This window comes from Mixophyes fleayi, chromosome 5 (assembly GCF_038048845.1).
Source record: "Mixophyes fleayi isolate aMixFle1 chromosome 5, aMixFle1.hap1, whole genome shotgun sequence".
NCBI lineage: Eukaryota > Metazoa > Chordata > Amphibia > Anura > Limnodynastidae > Mixophyes > Mixophyes fleayi.
In genome coordinates, this window is record NC_134406.1 from 44,447,373 (window position 1) to 44,462,653 (window position 15,281).

Here is a 15,281-nt window from a genome sequence, read left to right on the forward strand (position 1 = left end):
ATTTCTTATTGTTCCACTTCTTTTTATCAAAGTTTTACATTTTCAAAAAAAAAACCATAACAAAAAAAATTAAACCTTTAAAAATTACAAACAAAAAAAACCCGTCTTATACAAACCACTATTGTTATTATTATTGTACGCAACTCTCATCTGGAAAATACAGTAGTCACAGAGAAGGCCATGTAGCAGAATAGGGATAGTTATGTTTGTTGCATATGGTACACAAAGTCTATATAACAAGTATAACACCTGGAAAATATATTATATTTAGTTTCTATATTCCCATTGAACTGGTCAGCAGTATTAATAAAAAAAAGTGCTTATTTTAAAAATATATATTCAGAAGATTATGATTGTTTATTAAAATAGTTCAAAACATGCTACGCAACACTGTATATAGAATATGTAATCATTCATAATGGTCCCAGCCCCAATGGAGCTTACACTCTAAATTCCCTACCACCACCTGCATCTCCTACACTTAGAGAAGTTCCCCAATGTTCCTATTAGTAGTTCCCTAGTGATCATTCAACTAGTGTAACTTTCACGAATTGGAAGGGATCCTATTGGGTTCCTCCCCTCATATGTTCAATGTGGTTTAACAGCAGAATTGTTTAAGGTGTTCCTCCCCACTATGTACCCTTCAATCCTTTCCCTTTTTATTTTTGGGTCCTTTCCTTACCCCCCCCCCCCATTCCTTTCTTCTTTCTGTACCCCATAATTTCTGAAAAATTAATAAAAATACTATTGAAGTAAATTCCCTACCACCACACACATTTTGCCAGAAGCCAGCTATCCTAGCAGTAAGTTTTCTTGGACCGTGGTAAGAAACCGGAGTACCTGGAGGAAACTAGTGCAGAGAACGGAGAGAACATACAAACGTCACATACATAGGGCCTTGGTTAGAATCAAGCCCATGACCCCAAATCTCTGAGGCAGCAATGCTAACCACTGTGCCTCACATTGCTTATTGGGAATCGAGCCAATTTTGACCAGATTTGTTATCATAGAAATACTTGGGATACCCATTTTTGAAAGCTGCCAATGCCTTCCAGTAAATTTATCACGCATTGGCTTGTCAACCGTTTTAAACATTGTTTAGGGGTAATCCGAGTAAGTATACCCTGCGGATAACAAAAAGGAGCGAGCACACCAAACTTCTGAATATACAACGTTACAGCATTCCAAAAACTTTGTATGTTTGGACCAAAAGGATCCCACTTCAAACCCACATTTTGAGCTGGCTGACCAGAGCTCTATGCTCTATGTAGAATGTAACGTTTTTTTGTTGGAATTTGACACTCGCCGTGGCTCTCTGAGCTTGTAAGTCGCGTCATGTAGGTCTCCTATTTCAGCCTTCGTACCACAAGCCAATTAATAGATAGCTTCTTCAGTAAATGCCTATTTAAGGTCAATATTAAATTCCATGACCCCAACTTTTGGAGGGTTATCTTCATAGAAGTATTGACAATTATAGGTGTCACCCTCCTAAAACTATTTATAAATATTGTGAGTCTAAAGCATCCACCAAGAAAAGCAACATATGAACTGTGTATGGATGTGCCATGGTGTCCACCCTGTCCCTGCTGTAAGTCCATGTCAAGGCAACTGATTTAATAGGCTAAAGATACTATAGCCAAAAGGGCGATGAGCCAAGATATAATAGTGCCCCTGGACCGGGTAACAAACCCTTGTCCAACAACAGTGATCTACAATACTGTGCAAAAGTTTTAGGCATGTGTGGAAAAAAAATGCTGCAAAGTAAGAATGCTTTCAAAAATAGAAGCTTTAATAATTTATTTTTATCAATGAACAAATTGCAAAGTGAATGAACAGAAGAGAAATCTAAATCAAATCAATATTTGGTGTGATCACTCTTTGCCTACAAAACAGCATCAATTTCTACTAGGTACTCTTGCACATAGTTTTTGAAGGAACTCTGCAAGAAGGTTGTTCCAAACATCTTGGAGAACTAACCACAGATCTGTGGATGTTGGCTTGCTCAAATTCTTCTGTCTTCATGTAATCCCAGATAGACTCGATGATGTTGAGATCAGGGCTCTGTGGGGGCCATATCAGTAGTTCCAAGACTCCTTGTTCTTCTTTACGCTGAAGATTTTAATGACATTGGCTGTATGTTCGTGGTCTTTGTCCTGCTGCAGAATAAATTTGGAGCCAATCAGACACCTCCCTGATGGTATTGCATGATGGTCAAGTACCTGCCTGTATTTCTCAGCATTAAGGACAACATTAATCCTGAGCAAATCTCCAACTCCATTTGCTGAAATGCAGCCACAAACTTGCAAGGAACCTCAACCATGCTTCAAAGTTGCCTAGAGACACTCATTGTACCATGTATAGGTTCTTATAATAGCAAATAAAAAAAATAAAAAATGTTGTTACACAGGAACAGTTTGACACATTGATTACCATCAGGAATAGTCCAAATTATATCTCCGCCCGTCCTGGCAGTTTTGTTCCAAGTGATACTGCCGGTGTTTTGAAAATTCTTTTTGCCCTCAGGAAACTACAAGCACCCCATAATATGGGTAGTGGCACCATCTGTACATTTGTAGAGAAATACTCCTCCCACTGTGACTAACTCTCACCCATTAACGTTAGCCAGAAGGTGTCACATTTCCAAATGTGTTATTGGCAGAAAGAGATCAACCATCAACAGCAGAGTTGAATGATCAAATAAACTCTTGGGTTTATTATTCAACCTTGGTAAATAAATGAACCAGCTTCCAGGAAATAAGCCCCTGTTCTATTCTAGAAAAGGTATGATGTATCACGAATTGGTAGTAAAACTGTTCTACCTCCAGATATCTGTCAACCAAACCCATATATTAAGCAAGCAAAGATTTTTATATAGTAAATTTAGCTTAGTTTAAGCATAGTTCTCCAAGTTATGGAAAAACCCCATGCCCCAAACATAGCAGATAATAGACTACATACTTTTATTATTAATAAAAGTAATTTTAACCATGAATGTTTTCATCAATATAAACATTTAGTCAAAAACATTTTTTTGGCAAGAAATGCATGAGCTGAGATGAAGCAGGATTTCTCCAGTCCACTCTTAAATGTAATTAAATTCAAGTGACTACATTGTGGTATTATCATTGTTTCATCCCAGTTTCTTAGAAGCGAAGTGAGAACAAGATGCCAAATCAAGTAATTATTAGCAAGAGAAATGGTTAGATCCAGCGCACAGTATAATTGCATGTTTTGTCGTCTTCCGGAGAAAACTGGTCTTTAAATATTAGTGTTCTTCATAGCATTAACGAGAGCTAGAAATGTCTTTATGAATAATAGTGATAGGATATTTAATCAATTACATACACATCCATCACATCTCATCATATATTAGCACAATAACCCCATACCTGCCGAAAAAGGACATTTTTCATTTTAACATCACTATCACTTTTAAAAAAAAAAATCTAAAAAAAATAAAAATAAAACAAAACACAACACTTTACAATTAACCTCATATGAGATCCATGTAAAAATGACTGCATATGCAGCCAACTTTTTCCATCCATGAATACAAAGGAGTATTTTTTTTATTTTGGAGAACATTTTAACTATTGTAGAACGTCACTGGACACGGCCGCATCACGTGTCATGTGATGCGGGCGCCTGGGCGCCCCCCAGGCTGAACTCTGCCAGCCCGCGCCTGTATACAGCACTATCCCATAATTAGTAATGATACCAAGCATTTATTGCTTGCAACATGGTGATCATAGAGACTAAAGGAGATCATAGAAACTAAAGAGGTGACCATAGAGCAGGAGATCTGGCTGAACCATCTAAAAGACCCCAATCAGATAAAATTTAGTTTTAGGTGGATTTAGGCAAGTTAAACAAAATAAACAAGTTGACGTACATGGTTCCAAGTAACTATCTAACCCATATGACTCCACAATATCTCTGAGGGGTAAAACAGAGGACCTCCTGCTCGGACCAATAAACTGCTGGTGGATTTTCTCAAAATGTTATCCACACAATAGCTTTAACATGCTTATAGAAAGTTATTCTTTAATATAAATACTTATTGATGATCGTAAGACTTTAACCATCCCAGTGCCTATTACGCCGAAATAAAACATGATTTACCAGGCAGGGTACATTCGTCATAAGGAAAAAGAACTACAAACAGTAAAAATAATAAAAAATGGTGCGCTTCTTTTTTTATCATCATTATCCAGTATTGATAAAGAACCAAAATTTGACATAGCAATGCACGTTTTCCGAGAACATATATACTAAACCAATTATTTATTTACAAGTTAACCCGTGCATGATACTCATGCATTCTAGTCAAATCAAGCTAATTAAGGTGTTAAAAAGGTTCTTGTCATGCATTTGGGCCATAGCCCAGGCCTCAACCACCCACCACTCCCCACTGTCACCCCCGGCAACCACCAACCACTCCCAACTGTCACTTCTCCTTCAAGAAATATATATATATATATTTTTTAAATCTTTATAAACACTTTTAACAATTAACAAATTAAATTAACAAATTAAAAACATCTTAGTATACCAAATTTCAGCCCTTCCCGAGTTGTTTTTTCCACACACACTAAGAATTTAGTAGGTCAGTGTATAACTCCGCCCAGCAGGTGGCGCTGCAGCTTGGTTTTATTTTTTCCACACACACAGACAGACAGACTAACACATGCCACTAGACATTTATATTATAGATAACAGTAGTTTAAACTTACAAAATAATACTTGTATAATTTACTGTTCGATAAGGGGAAATGAATCACTATAACAGAATTAAACATCACTTTAAGTGACTGAGCAAGTGAGAAATAAATACCTTCAAGGTCACAGACACCTGTTCATCAGTTTAAGCAACCTAAACATAACAAGTCAACTGCTATATTTGTGGTGCCTGGCCCTACGTTTGGAACAATGCCTAGAGGGTTCTGTGTTACCAGTAACAGAATATCTAAAAGACTTTCATCAAAATAAAATGCCCAGGTCAATGCCAAACTTTTTTTGCTGTGTTCATAACAACTAATATTATGCGTAATATGAAGGCACTATATAAATAACCATTAATAAAGTGAAAGCGTAAAACATACCTGTGCCAGTATGTTGCATTATGTTCATCTCAAATAAATTAAATGTACATCTTTATGCACAGTCTCAGTTGGCCAACATTGATCAGATATGGACAACACTTGGGACTACAGGGGCTGTAGATTACAGAGAGCATCATGGGAGTGCTGACTTCCCATGATGCTCTGCCAGTAACTAGCATCTATGAAGGTGCTGCTCGGCAGGATACTGAAGTCTAAGCATCGCTGGTTCACATGCAGGAGGAAAAAAAAGCCACACAGTAGTAATTCTCCTTACCTTTCTACTTGCTCCTCCCAGCGACACCTTCGGCCTGGTTTTAAAATCACCCTCAAAGCTGAACATGGCTACAGTTTATCCCATCTAGAACGTATGGCGATTCTGGTGGGTCACTAAAAAAAAATAAAGATAATAAAGTCTTTTTTAGCCAACCAGGCATCCAAAATATCAATTATGACAAAGCAAAAACTTGTCAAGTGTGGAATTACAGTCACCTGCTAAATGCAATCAGAAATCTTTAACCACCAGTAAGAGAACTGCTTAGAGCTATACTGTGTTACACAGCTAGTGTGTGAAAACACACAAAACATGCATTCTTCCTGCAGTGAAACATACAGATAAGTCCATGACGCTCTCAAATCATAATACTTTTCTACAAACAAGCGGCGCTGTGACTTTAATGCAGACACTATATTAAAATGGTCCAGGACAAGATTTCCTATGTATCCCTAGGGAAAGAATCTATGCATCCTAAATGTAAAGGTCTTTACATTGCAAAAAAAATAAAAATCTCGCCAGGTACATGCAAAGCTATTACTATGCAGTTTCCTGAGCGCGCGCGCGCGCACACACACACACACACACATATATATATATATACACACACACACACACACACACACACACACACAAAATGGGAGAATGGGGCAATGGATCTTGTGCTGGTCAGAAATTGTATTGGAGCCACTGGAGACTCAATGAAGTAGCAATTTTCTTAGATACTGGAATGCCCTTAACACACAGCGATAGCTTTGTAGAGTGTCAGCCAAGTACGTGAATAGTATCTGAAAGAGTTACAACCAATGGAGAATGGAAAAACTTATGGCATCGGTTGCCATCTATTCTATAAAGAAGCACTTCAATAATTTTAAAAGGCAAAGAGAGATTTCCATGGAGTTATATTAATGCTCAATACTAAGGGAGCATCCTACGAGAAAATACTGAAGCATTTTCAAGAGACACATTTGTTCTTTTTCGAACTCCAAGAACTTGAAATGATAAAAAAAAGGCAGTTAAACATGCTTAGTTTGCTACTATGTATATACAGAAAACATCTTGTGCAGACAACACATAATACACAGCATATTACACAAGCCACAAAATCCACAAAACATTATGCTTGAGTAAGGAAATGGCAAAGAATATACATTAACCTCATTTGCACAACAGTAACGTCATTTATTAATCTTAAAATATACATGTGTGCATTGAGGCGGCATTGGGACTGTCTTTACTACAGACTATGCATTTTCATTGGTCGAAATTATTCGCCTACTGGTGTCCTAACAAAAGAATAGGCTGATGTCTGGTTTCAGCCACCTGTGAAGAAGTCTAATAAAATTAGATAAAGTCCGTTTGCAAGTAGAAAAATGCTTTGTGGCCCTCTGCTAAACAGGATACTCCCCCCTAAATGTGCCTTATTCAGCCCTTGAATCTCATTTAAATAATCACATCCCAGTAACTAGGTGCATTTGTATACCAAACCCAAACTAAGCAAGCCCCACAAAAACGTTAAATTTGGCAACCTTTGCCGACGGATCCATTTTCACATGTATCTGTGTTGCATAAAAACAGGCCTCCTACTTGTCAGGCTTTACATTTTGGTTTCTGAAACAATTTTTTCATGTTACAAAAAGTTTTTTTCACTGCAAGTTCTCTCTTTATCTAATATAACTCTGATTTGTTTAATACTACAGACGCAGAATATGTTGATTGCGACAAATGCACTTTAACGTTTGGTATAAAAGCACAAAATAAATAATATCTGCATAGAATGGGAAAAATATGTTAACTTTTAATTAAACATAATAGGATAGATGGTCTGCGAGTCTGTTTCTCATATAACTTTCGTTTTGCCCAGGACTTTAGGTTCAATTTCTGAAATTAAATCCTGCATGATAGAGCACATAAAACACTCATTAGGGCATATAGAAAACATGCAGGAGCTCAAGGAGGAAAGGATCAGAACACAATTGGTTTTGGATTTAGTCTCAAAGTAGGAGATGTTCTGTGAAACCCAGATTTGTGAAAAGGCCACTGTAGTCCAAGTTTACAGCTGTAACATTTCTAGGGCAGCAACTGGCTGGACGTTACTTAGAAGTTGGCTGCATACAAACAGCTACCAACCCTCCTTAAGATCAGCAGCCACCAATGTATAATATTCACTGCAGCGGATGACAGCTGAAATTATTGGTGAGGGACTTAGTCTATCAGTCCCTCACTGACGATGTGCGTATTGAGCAGCATAGTGGCAGAAGGAAGGAGCACCATGTTCTGATGCGGGTCTATCTATGTCTCTTGACAAAGTAGGAAAAAGGTAGATGAACTCTCTAAGGGGGGAATGAAATACAATAGAAAAACATGGGACATTACAAAAAAGAAAGAAAAAACAGCAAATTATACACCAAAGCAAGCAGTTGTGAAAGGCACTGTGATGGTGACCCATCATCAACATTTATTTATATAGCGCCAGCAAATTCCATAGAGCTTTACAATTGGGAACAAATACAGCAATAAAACAATGTTGGGAAATACATACAGACAGATGTAAAAAGGCCCTGCTTGTAAGCTTACCATCTATGGGGCAGTATAACTTTTTGTGACTGGCTTTACCATCATGGGTATCTTATGTCACCTCAATATTTTGGGTTGGCAATCATCTGTATACCTGTAGACCTATTTTGTACCAGCATTACTATTATGAATATGTTAACCTTGCTACCCACATTGTCACTTGCAGGTTAACTTTATATTAGCTCTCACATCGTTAACATTTACGTATATGAATGCAGTTTGCATAATGACTACTGAAAACCAGCTCCTATGGTCATTTTAGTCCAGACTGGACTGTGTGTCCTTAGCTTTGAATCCAGACATGGAAAGGCCAGAAAAAAAAGGGAACAAATCAACAAAAGAAAAGTTAAAAACAGTTAACACAGCTTACAGTCAGACTGATTTACACAAAAATTGGCACTGTTCTAACAGCATTAACACTAAATATTATCTTACTTCTATATTTGCATTGCTGACATACAAAACATTTGCTCTGAACCCCACCACTCAAACAAGGTCCAGCAGAAAGCCCAGTTTGGTAAAAGCTGCAACAGTATATATTGCACTTACAGCTAAAAGGAGTCTTGTTTAAGTTGAGGCTTAGGTGAGCTCAACATTCGGTAATTAAATGAAAACTAACCAATAAATGTATTTTATTGGCACTCCTAAAACCACAAACATAACAAAGTGTGATTTTATAGAACTGACAAACATGTGATACACACATCACATAATCAATAGCACGCAATAATCAGCAGGACCCTTCAGATCATGTTATCACTACCCTTATGTCATTGGAAAGCAAAGCATGATGGGATATGTACTACTTACACAACTGCTGGACAGCAGAAGGTTGTATAATAAACCTGCCCTTATTGGACCCCTAATTAAACCTCAAGCACATCAGTAAAGTTGGTAACCTCATCACCACCTCTGTTCACAGTGTGAACTAGTAGGAAAATCGCAGACAAAATAGAATTCCAGTGACATCATCTCTACCCCTGGACGTCAATACATAACCCAATGTGTAACTAGAATCATTAGACCAGGTAATGTGGGACAGACAATGGTGCCAATACCCAGTGACATAATGGGCCCTGCAACAGAACAAAGGGTAGGATACAAGTGACATCATCGAGATGACGTCATGAGCATTGGTAACTTCCTGTGACAGTGGCTTCTTGCGACAGTGGCCGCGGGGTTTCCCTGTCACATATGACTCAGCAGCAATAACATAGGACAGACGGGAGGTTTACAGCGCACGATATGTCGCAATATGACTCACACCGGGAGCTGCTCGTTCTCTACCAGGGACTATTCCCTGCCTGTCCACGCCGGTCCTCTCTCCCCTGACCTGGGGACAGGCGACCCGTTACCTGGGAGCTCAGACCGGGTACCACTCAGCAACAAAAACAGGAGCTGCTCCGGACATTTGCCTTGACAACGGAAGTCCCGCCCCCAGCAACCCGTCTCAAGCAGCTCACCAGATTGGAGGCAGCCGGCACGGAGCCTCTGCCTCTAGTTGGCAGGAGGAGGTGTCACTCGTGTTTCTGCCAGCTGCGTCATGATGTCACTGACAGAGTCTGTGCAGCCGATTGTTATTACGTTACTGTTTAAATAAAGCATCATTGAAAAAAAAAAATACTCCTGAGGATGGAGTCATTGATAGATTATTATTATCATCATGATCAATATTATAATAGGATGACATGATATGTGCCCGGTGTACTTAGCGCGGCCCAGGCTCCTAATGTACTATATTGGCGTGCACTGTGGTGTTGTCATTGCGCGTCCTTTTGCAGTATAATGTGGACTGTGGTTTGATCATCGGGTATCTGTGGCGTTTTATTGTAGTATATTGGTGTGATCTGTGGTTTGTGTATTGTATATCTGTACTCTTATTGCAGTATATTGGTGTGCACTGTGGTTATTATTTATTTATATAGCACCACTAATTCCGCAGAGCTGTACAGAGAACTAGTTAACATCAGTCCCTGCCCCATTGGAGCTTACAGTATAAATTCCCTAATATACACACATCATTTGATAGCCAGTTAACCTACTAGTATGTTTTGGGATTGTGAGAGGAAACCAGAATATTCATAAGAAACCCACACAAACACGGGGAGAACATACAAACTGCATACAGATAAGGCCATGGTCAGGAATCAAACTCATGACCCTAGTGCTGTGAGGCAGAAGTGCTAATCACTAAACCGTGCAGCCGGTTAGATTATTTTGCATCTCTGGCTCCTACTGCAGTATGTTAACGTGCACTGTAGTTAGATTATTCTGCAACTCTGGCTCGTATTGTTGTAGTATATTGATATGCACTGTGGTTTGATCATTGTACATGTGTGGATTTTATTGCAGTATATTGGAGTGGACTGTGGTTAGATCATTGTGTATCTGTGGCCACTTTTGCAGTTCATTGTGATTAGATCGTTTGTGTGTGTACCCCCTATTGCAATATATTGGTGTGAACTGTCTGTGTGTGTTAGGGAATTTAGACTGTAAGCCCCAATGGGGAAGGGACTGATGTGAGTGAGTTCTCTGTACAGCGCTGCGGAATTAGTGGCGCTATATAAATAAATGGTGATGATGAAATGGTGATGATATATGTATGTATAAATGTATATATTTGTGTGTGTGTGTATATATATATATATATATATATATATATATATATATATATATTTGTATGTGTATATATGTGTGTGTGTGTATATATATATATATATATATATATATATATATATATATATATATATATATATATATATATATATATTATACACACACACACAGTATATACATTGTATGGACAAAAATATTCAGATGCTTGACCATTACACCAACAGGAACTGTGATGACATTGTTTTCAAATACATATACTTTAATATGGAGTTGGTCCCCCTTTTTGCAGCAATAACAGCTTCCACTCTTCTTGGAAGTATTCTGTAGAGCATTTATAAGGTCAAGCACTGATGTTGCCTGGCTCGCAATCTCCATTCCAGTTCATCCCAAAGGTGTTTGATTGGGTTGAGGTCAGGGCCCTGCGAGTCAGTCAAGTTCTACCACACTGACCTCATCAAACCATGTATTTGTAGTCCTTGCTTTGTGCACTGGGGCACAGTATGTTGGAATAGAAAAGGGCCTTTTCCAAACTTTTGCAACAAAGCATAGCATTGTCCAAAACGACTTGGTATGCTGATGCATTAAGATTGCCCTTCACTGGAGATAAGGGGCCTAGCTCAAACCCTGAAAAACAGCCCCATATCATCATCCCTACTCCACCAAACTTCATAGTTGGCATAATGCAGTCAGACAGGTAATGTTCTCCTGGCATCCGCCAAACCGAGACTCGCCCATCTGACTGTCAAACAGAGAAGCGTGATTCGTCACTCCACAGAACATGTTTCCACTGCTCCACAGTTCAGTGTCTGTGTGCTTTCCATCCAACACTTGGCATTGGGCTTGGTGATGTGAAGTTTGCATGCAGATGCCCGGCCATGGAAACCATTCCATTAAGCTCCCGTGCACAGTTTTTGTGCTTACATTAATGCCAGTGGAAGTTTGTAACTCTTCAGCTATGGAATCAGCAGAGCTTTGGCGACTTTAACGCACCGTGTGCCTTAGCATTTCGGCTGCTTTCATTGTAAAACTTATCAAATGCCATTTACTTACACTTCCATACTGCTACTTCTATGTTTCCAAGTCGCCACTTCTAAATTAAAGTGTAGATGGATTTCCCTGAACCAGAATAAATAATAAATGCGTAACCTTGTACTGGTTGTGGCAGTTGTAAAAACCTTATTATGATAAAAAAACAGGAGAAATATCGCAGCAGATATCTTACAATCATCATCATCATCTATTTATATAGCGCCACTAATTCCGCAGCGCTGTACAGAGAACTCATTCACATCAGTCCCTGCCCCATTGGAGCTTACAGTCTAAATTCCCTAATGTAGACACACACTCACACACAGACATAGAGGGAGACAAACAGACAGAGAGACTAGGGGCAATTTTGATAGCAGCCAATTCATCTAACAGTATGTTTTTGGAGTGTGGGAGGAAACCGGAGCACCCGGAGGAAACCCATGCAAACTCCACACAGAAAAGGCCATGATCGGGAATCAAACTCATGACCCCAGTGCTGCGAGGCAGAAGTGCTAACCACTAGGCCACTGTACAATCGCCCTAAAACCATGCAATGCCACAGAATAATGCTATTGAAATCATTGCTCTCTGGATAAATTCTTAGAACAAGGCAATAGAGGACTCCTATAGTAAGCTGCCTTTCCCGGCGAGAGCTATGTTGTCACAGGTACTTGGATGCCCCCAGGATATGAGCTCAGAGTAGTAATAAATTATCACTGGCGGCAGATAGTGGAGGTGTATGGAGACTGGCGGCAGCTGGTGAACAGAGCAGAACGCCAAGAGAAACAAGGTATACAGAGAGAGTGCAATGGTCGAGGCAGGCAGCAAACCAGGATTCCAGAGGCAAGCCAAGCTCTGGGCGGGCAACGAGAAACAAAAGTCCAGTAAACAAAACAAAGGGGCAGGCAGCAAACAAGGGTGTCCAGGGACAAGCAGGGTAGGTAACAGGAAATCAATCAGTAGGTAAAGACACAGCAATACAGCAGATTACACAGCAATGCAGGGCAAGGAAGCTATAACGGCAGGGAGGCTAAGCCCTCCCTGCCTTTTAAACTAATGAACAGCCACAATGCCCCCCGCAGCCATAGGTGATTGCAGTCACAAGATTGCTATCCCTAACAGGGGCATCACGGCTGCTAAGCAACCAGCCAAGACGGAAGGGGCAGTAAGCCCATTAGGAACTACCTCTTGGCTGTTCAGCAACAGCCAAGACGAACGCTTCAGAGTGAGCCGTTGCTCACTCTGAAGTGCTCACTCTGAAGCGGAAATGGGAGCCAGAAGATGACCGCTATCAGCCTGTATGTCTGGTCGTTTTTAGACTACAATTAACGGGCCACAATGATGCTGGATGCAATCCAGTTACTTGTCCCTAGAGCTGAATGCCCAGATCTTGTCCGATTTGGTCACTTCTGAGGATGGTCAATTTCAATGATGACCCTGTATTCGGCTCTCAGCTGAAGACCAGACCAGCTTGCATGAGGTACCCTAAGGAGGAGGGGCGTCTACAAAGGGCTAATTTTCAGAAATTAGAGATTTACATGTTAATTTCAAAATAATAGACCATTAAAATCAAGTCACTCCACAAATTACCAATTTTGCTAACCTTTAGCTACCAGGCATTGTAAAATCCCATTACCAATTTCTCACTGTTAAGTTCGGAACAGGAGAAATATACTATGTGCAGGATCAACTTAGCAAATTGCTATAGAAATTACCAAACATGTTTTCATTAGTTTCACACAATGAAGATTGCCTCAATATCAGTGAGATGAGAAAAAACAGTACCATGCCTATAAAATAGACGGAGGTCTCCACATTCCTTGTAGTGGGGCCATGCATTTCAATATGAATGGGGAAACATCTGTCTATATTTCACAGGGTCGGCACTGTTTAAAGCAATAGATAAATTCATTGACCTCATCCTCCTTTTCAATCCTGAATCAATTTATTGCCTGCTCTCTTTCTTTGAAAAGCAATGTGAATGATGCAGCCAAGACCAGGTTAGAATTCATGCAAACTAACACTGTACTAACTTCCTAGAGTTAGAGAAATTATAATTGACCAAAAGTTACCTCAGGATTCTGGAGAAGGCTTGATTAGGGAGGCGATACCTGCTTTCTGGATAAACAACCTCTACTGGCATTGAATTATCAATGGGATTACGTAAAGGAGATGGTCCCCTTGGCGCATTGGTAATCAGTAAGCAGTACTTATATAATACAGATATCAAATATCCAAACATATTTGTTATCTATTGCTGGTATAAATATACATCTGATATTGTATAAAAAAGGGGTTGCAACCTGTAGCAGAAATTATTATACCTTCTTACCAGTGGCAAAAGATATCACATATCATACATATCGCACAGTAATCAATAAAAAAAAAACAGCAAGTGACCACTATAGGTTCAATATCGTAGTCTTTGGGTACCAAGATCGGTGTATGTATTGAGGTAAAAATCTTCTAATATAGGATGTCAAGATAGAAATGTCAGTCTGATTTAGGTGATGCAGTAAACATCAGACGGTCACTCCAAATTTTGCCAGGTGGTCGGTAACCTGGTCTTCAATATTCCAGTCTCTGGATAGACCAACCTATATATGTATATTCCGCAGTAATAAAAGGTGAGAATGTACAGAATGCAGAATAGATTTCAGTAAAGTTTAATAGGAGATCGGTGTCAAGGACACTTCCTCCACCCATATGTAGGAGTAAAAAGGCAGATTTAATCAATCTGGGTGGAGTGGTACCATGATGCTACATGAAGCAGAAACTTACCCTGTATAGGGCTATAGCGATGTTTCTCTTTCAAAGTCCCTTCCGTCTGTACCGCTGCAGTTGAACGTTGAAATGGTAGTCAAGGTGACGGACTAGCGGCGGCCCCAACTTCGTCCGATCTGTGCATGTGGCTGTATGTAGATAGTGCTGTTTCCTCGTAAGCTCCGATTGGAGCATGCATGGAGATAAGATGAAAACAGGTATATAGCATAACCAACGCGTTTCGCCTTTGGCTTCCTCAAAAATATGGATGGTATGGTTTTACCACAGCAAACTGACAGGGTGTGCCTGAAGTCAGAGCTCTGTTTTGCACCAGTGTCAGAAATTAATTTAAGCAAGTGCTTTTTTTTAATACATGGTAATTATCCATACCTTGTTTGCACCAGTGTCCGAACTGAATTTTAAAAAGTGTTGTTTTTTTTTTAATACATGGTAATTACCAGATGGAGGGCTGGCAAATGTTAACCCGGGAGGCAAGACTCGACAGACGATTAGGAACATTTTAAAGGAACAGAAAATGCAGGTAGCCCAGTGACCCAGCCAAGGTAGCCCACTGTGGGACTGGCCCAATGAGCAGTTGACCCCCAGCCTAGCCTGCTCCTTGTTATTACCCATACCTTGTTTGCACCAGTATCAAAACTGAATTTAAGACCGTTCTTTTCTAATACATGGTAATTATCCATACCAGTGTCATAACTGAATTTAAGAAAGTGATTTTTTTTTTTAATACATGCTATGCTTTTATTTCTCTGCTTGTTTGTTTAAAACTTTTATTGCTAGCCTTTGTTGTGGGAGTTTATTGGGGGCTGATTGAAGTCACTGATCACATGTGTTTGTTATCCATACATAATGAATGTTTAGTGGCTGTAAGTCAGTGTTGGCTGCATAGCTAATGCATTTAGTAA

At 39.5% G+C, this 15,281-nt stretch overlaps 1 protein-coding gene across 3 annotated transcripts in view; it reads right to left on the reverse strand.

Moving 5' to 3' along the window:
* The window catches only part of UBE3C (ubiquitin protein ligase E3C), an 84,551-nt gene extending 75,167 nt beyond the window's left edge, over positions 1-9,384 (reverse strand). The window contains exons 1-2 of one of the 3 annotated variants that reach the window (XM_075212116.1): positions 9,217-9,384; positions 5,377-5,489 (exon numbers count right to left, since the gene is read on the reverse strand). In XM_075212116.1, coding sequence (XP_075068217.1) covers positions 5,377-5,442 — 66 coding nt within the window. In that variant the 5' untranslated portion in view covers positions 5,443-5,489; positions 9,217-9,384. Of the gene's footprint in view, positions 1-5,376; positions 5,490-7,950; positions 7,970-9,216 lie in introns of those variants that run through there. The other 2 variants (XM_075212117.1, XM_075212118.1) reach the window with 2 other exon arrangements.
* Between the last annotated feature and the right edge of the window lie 5,897 nt (positions 9,385-15,281).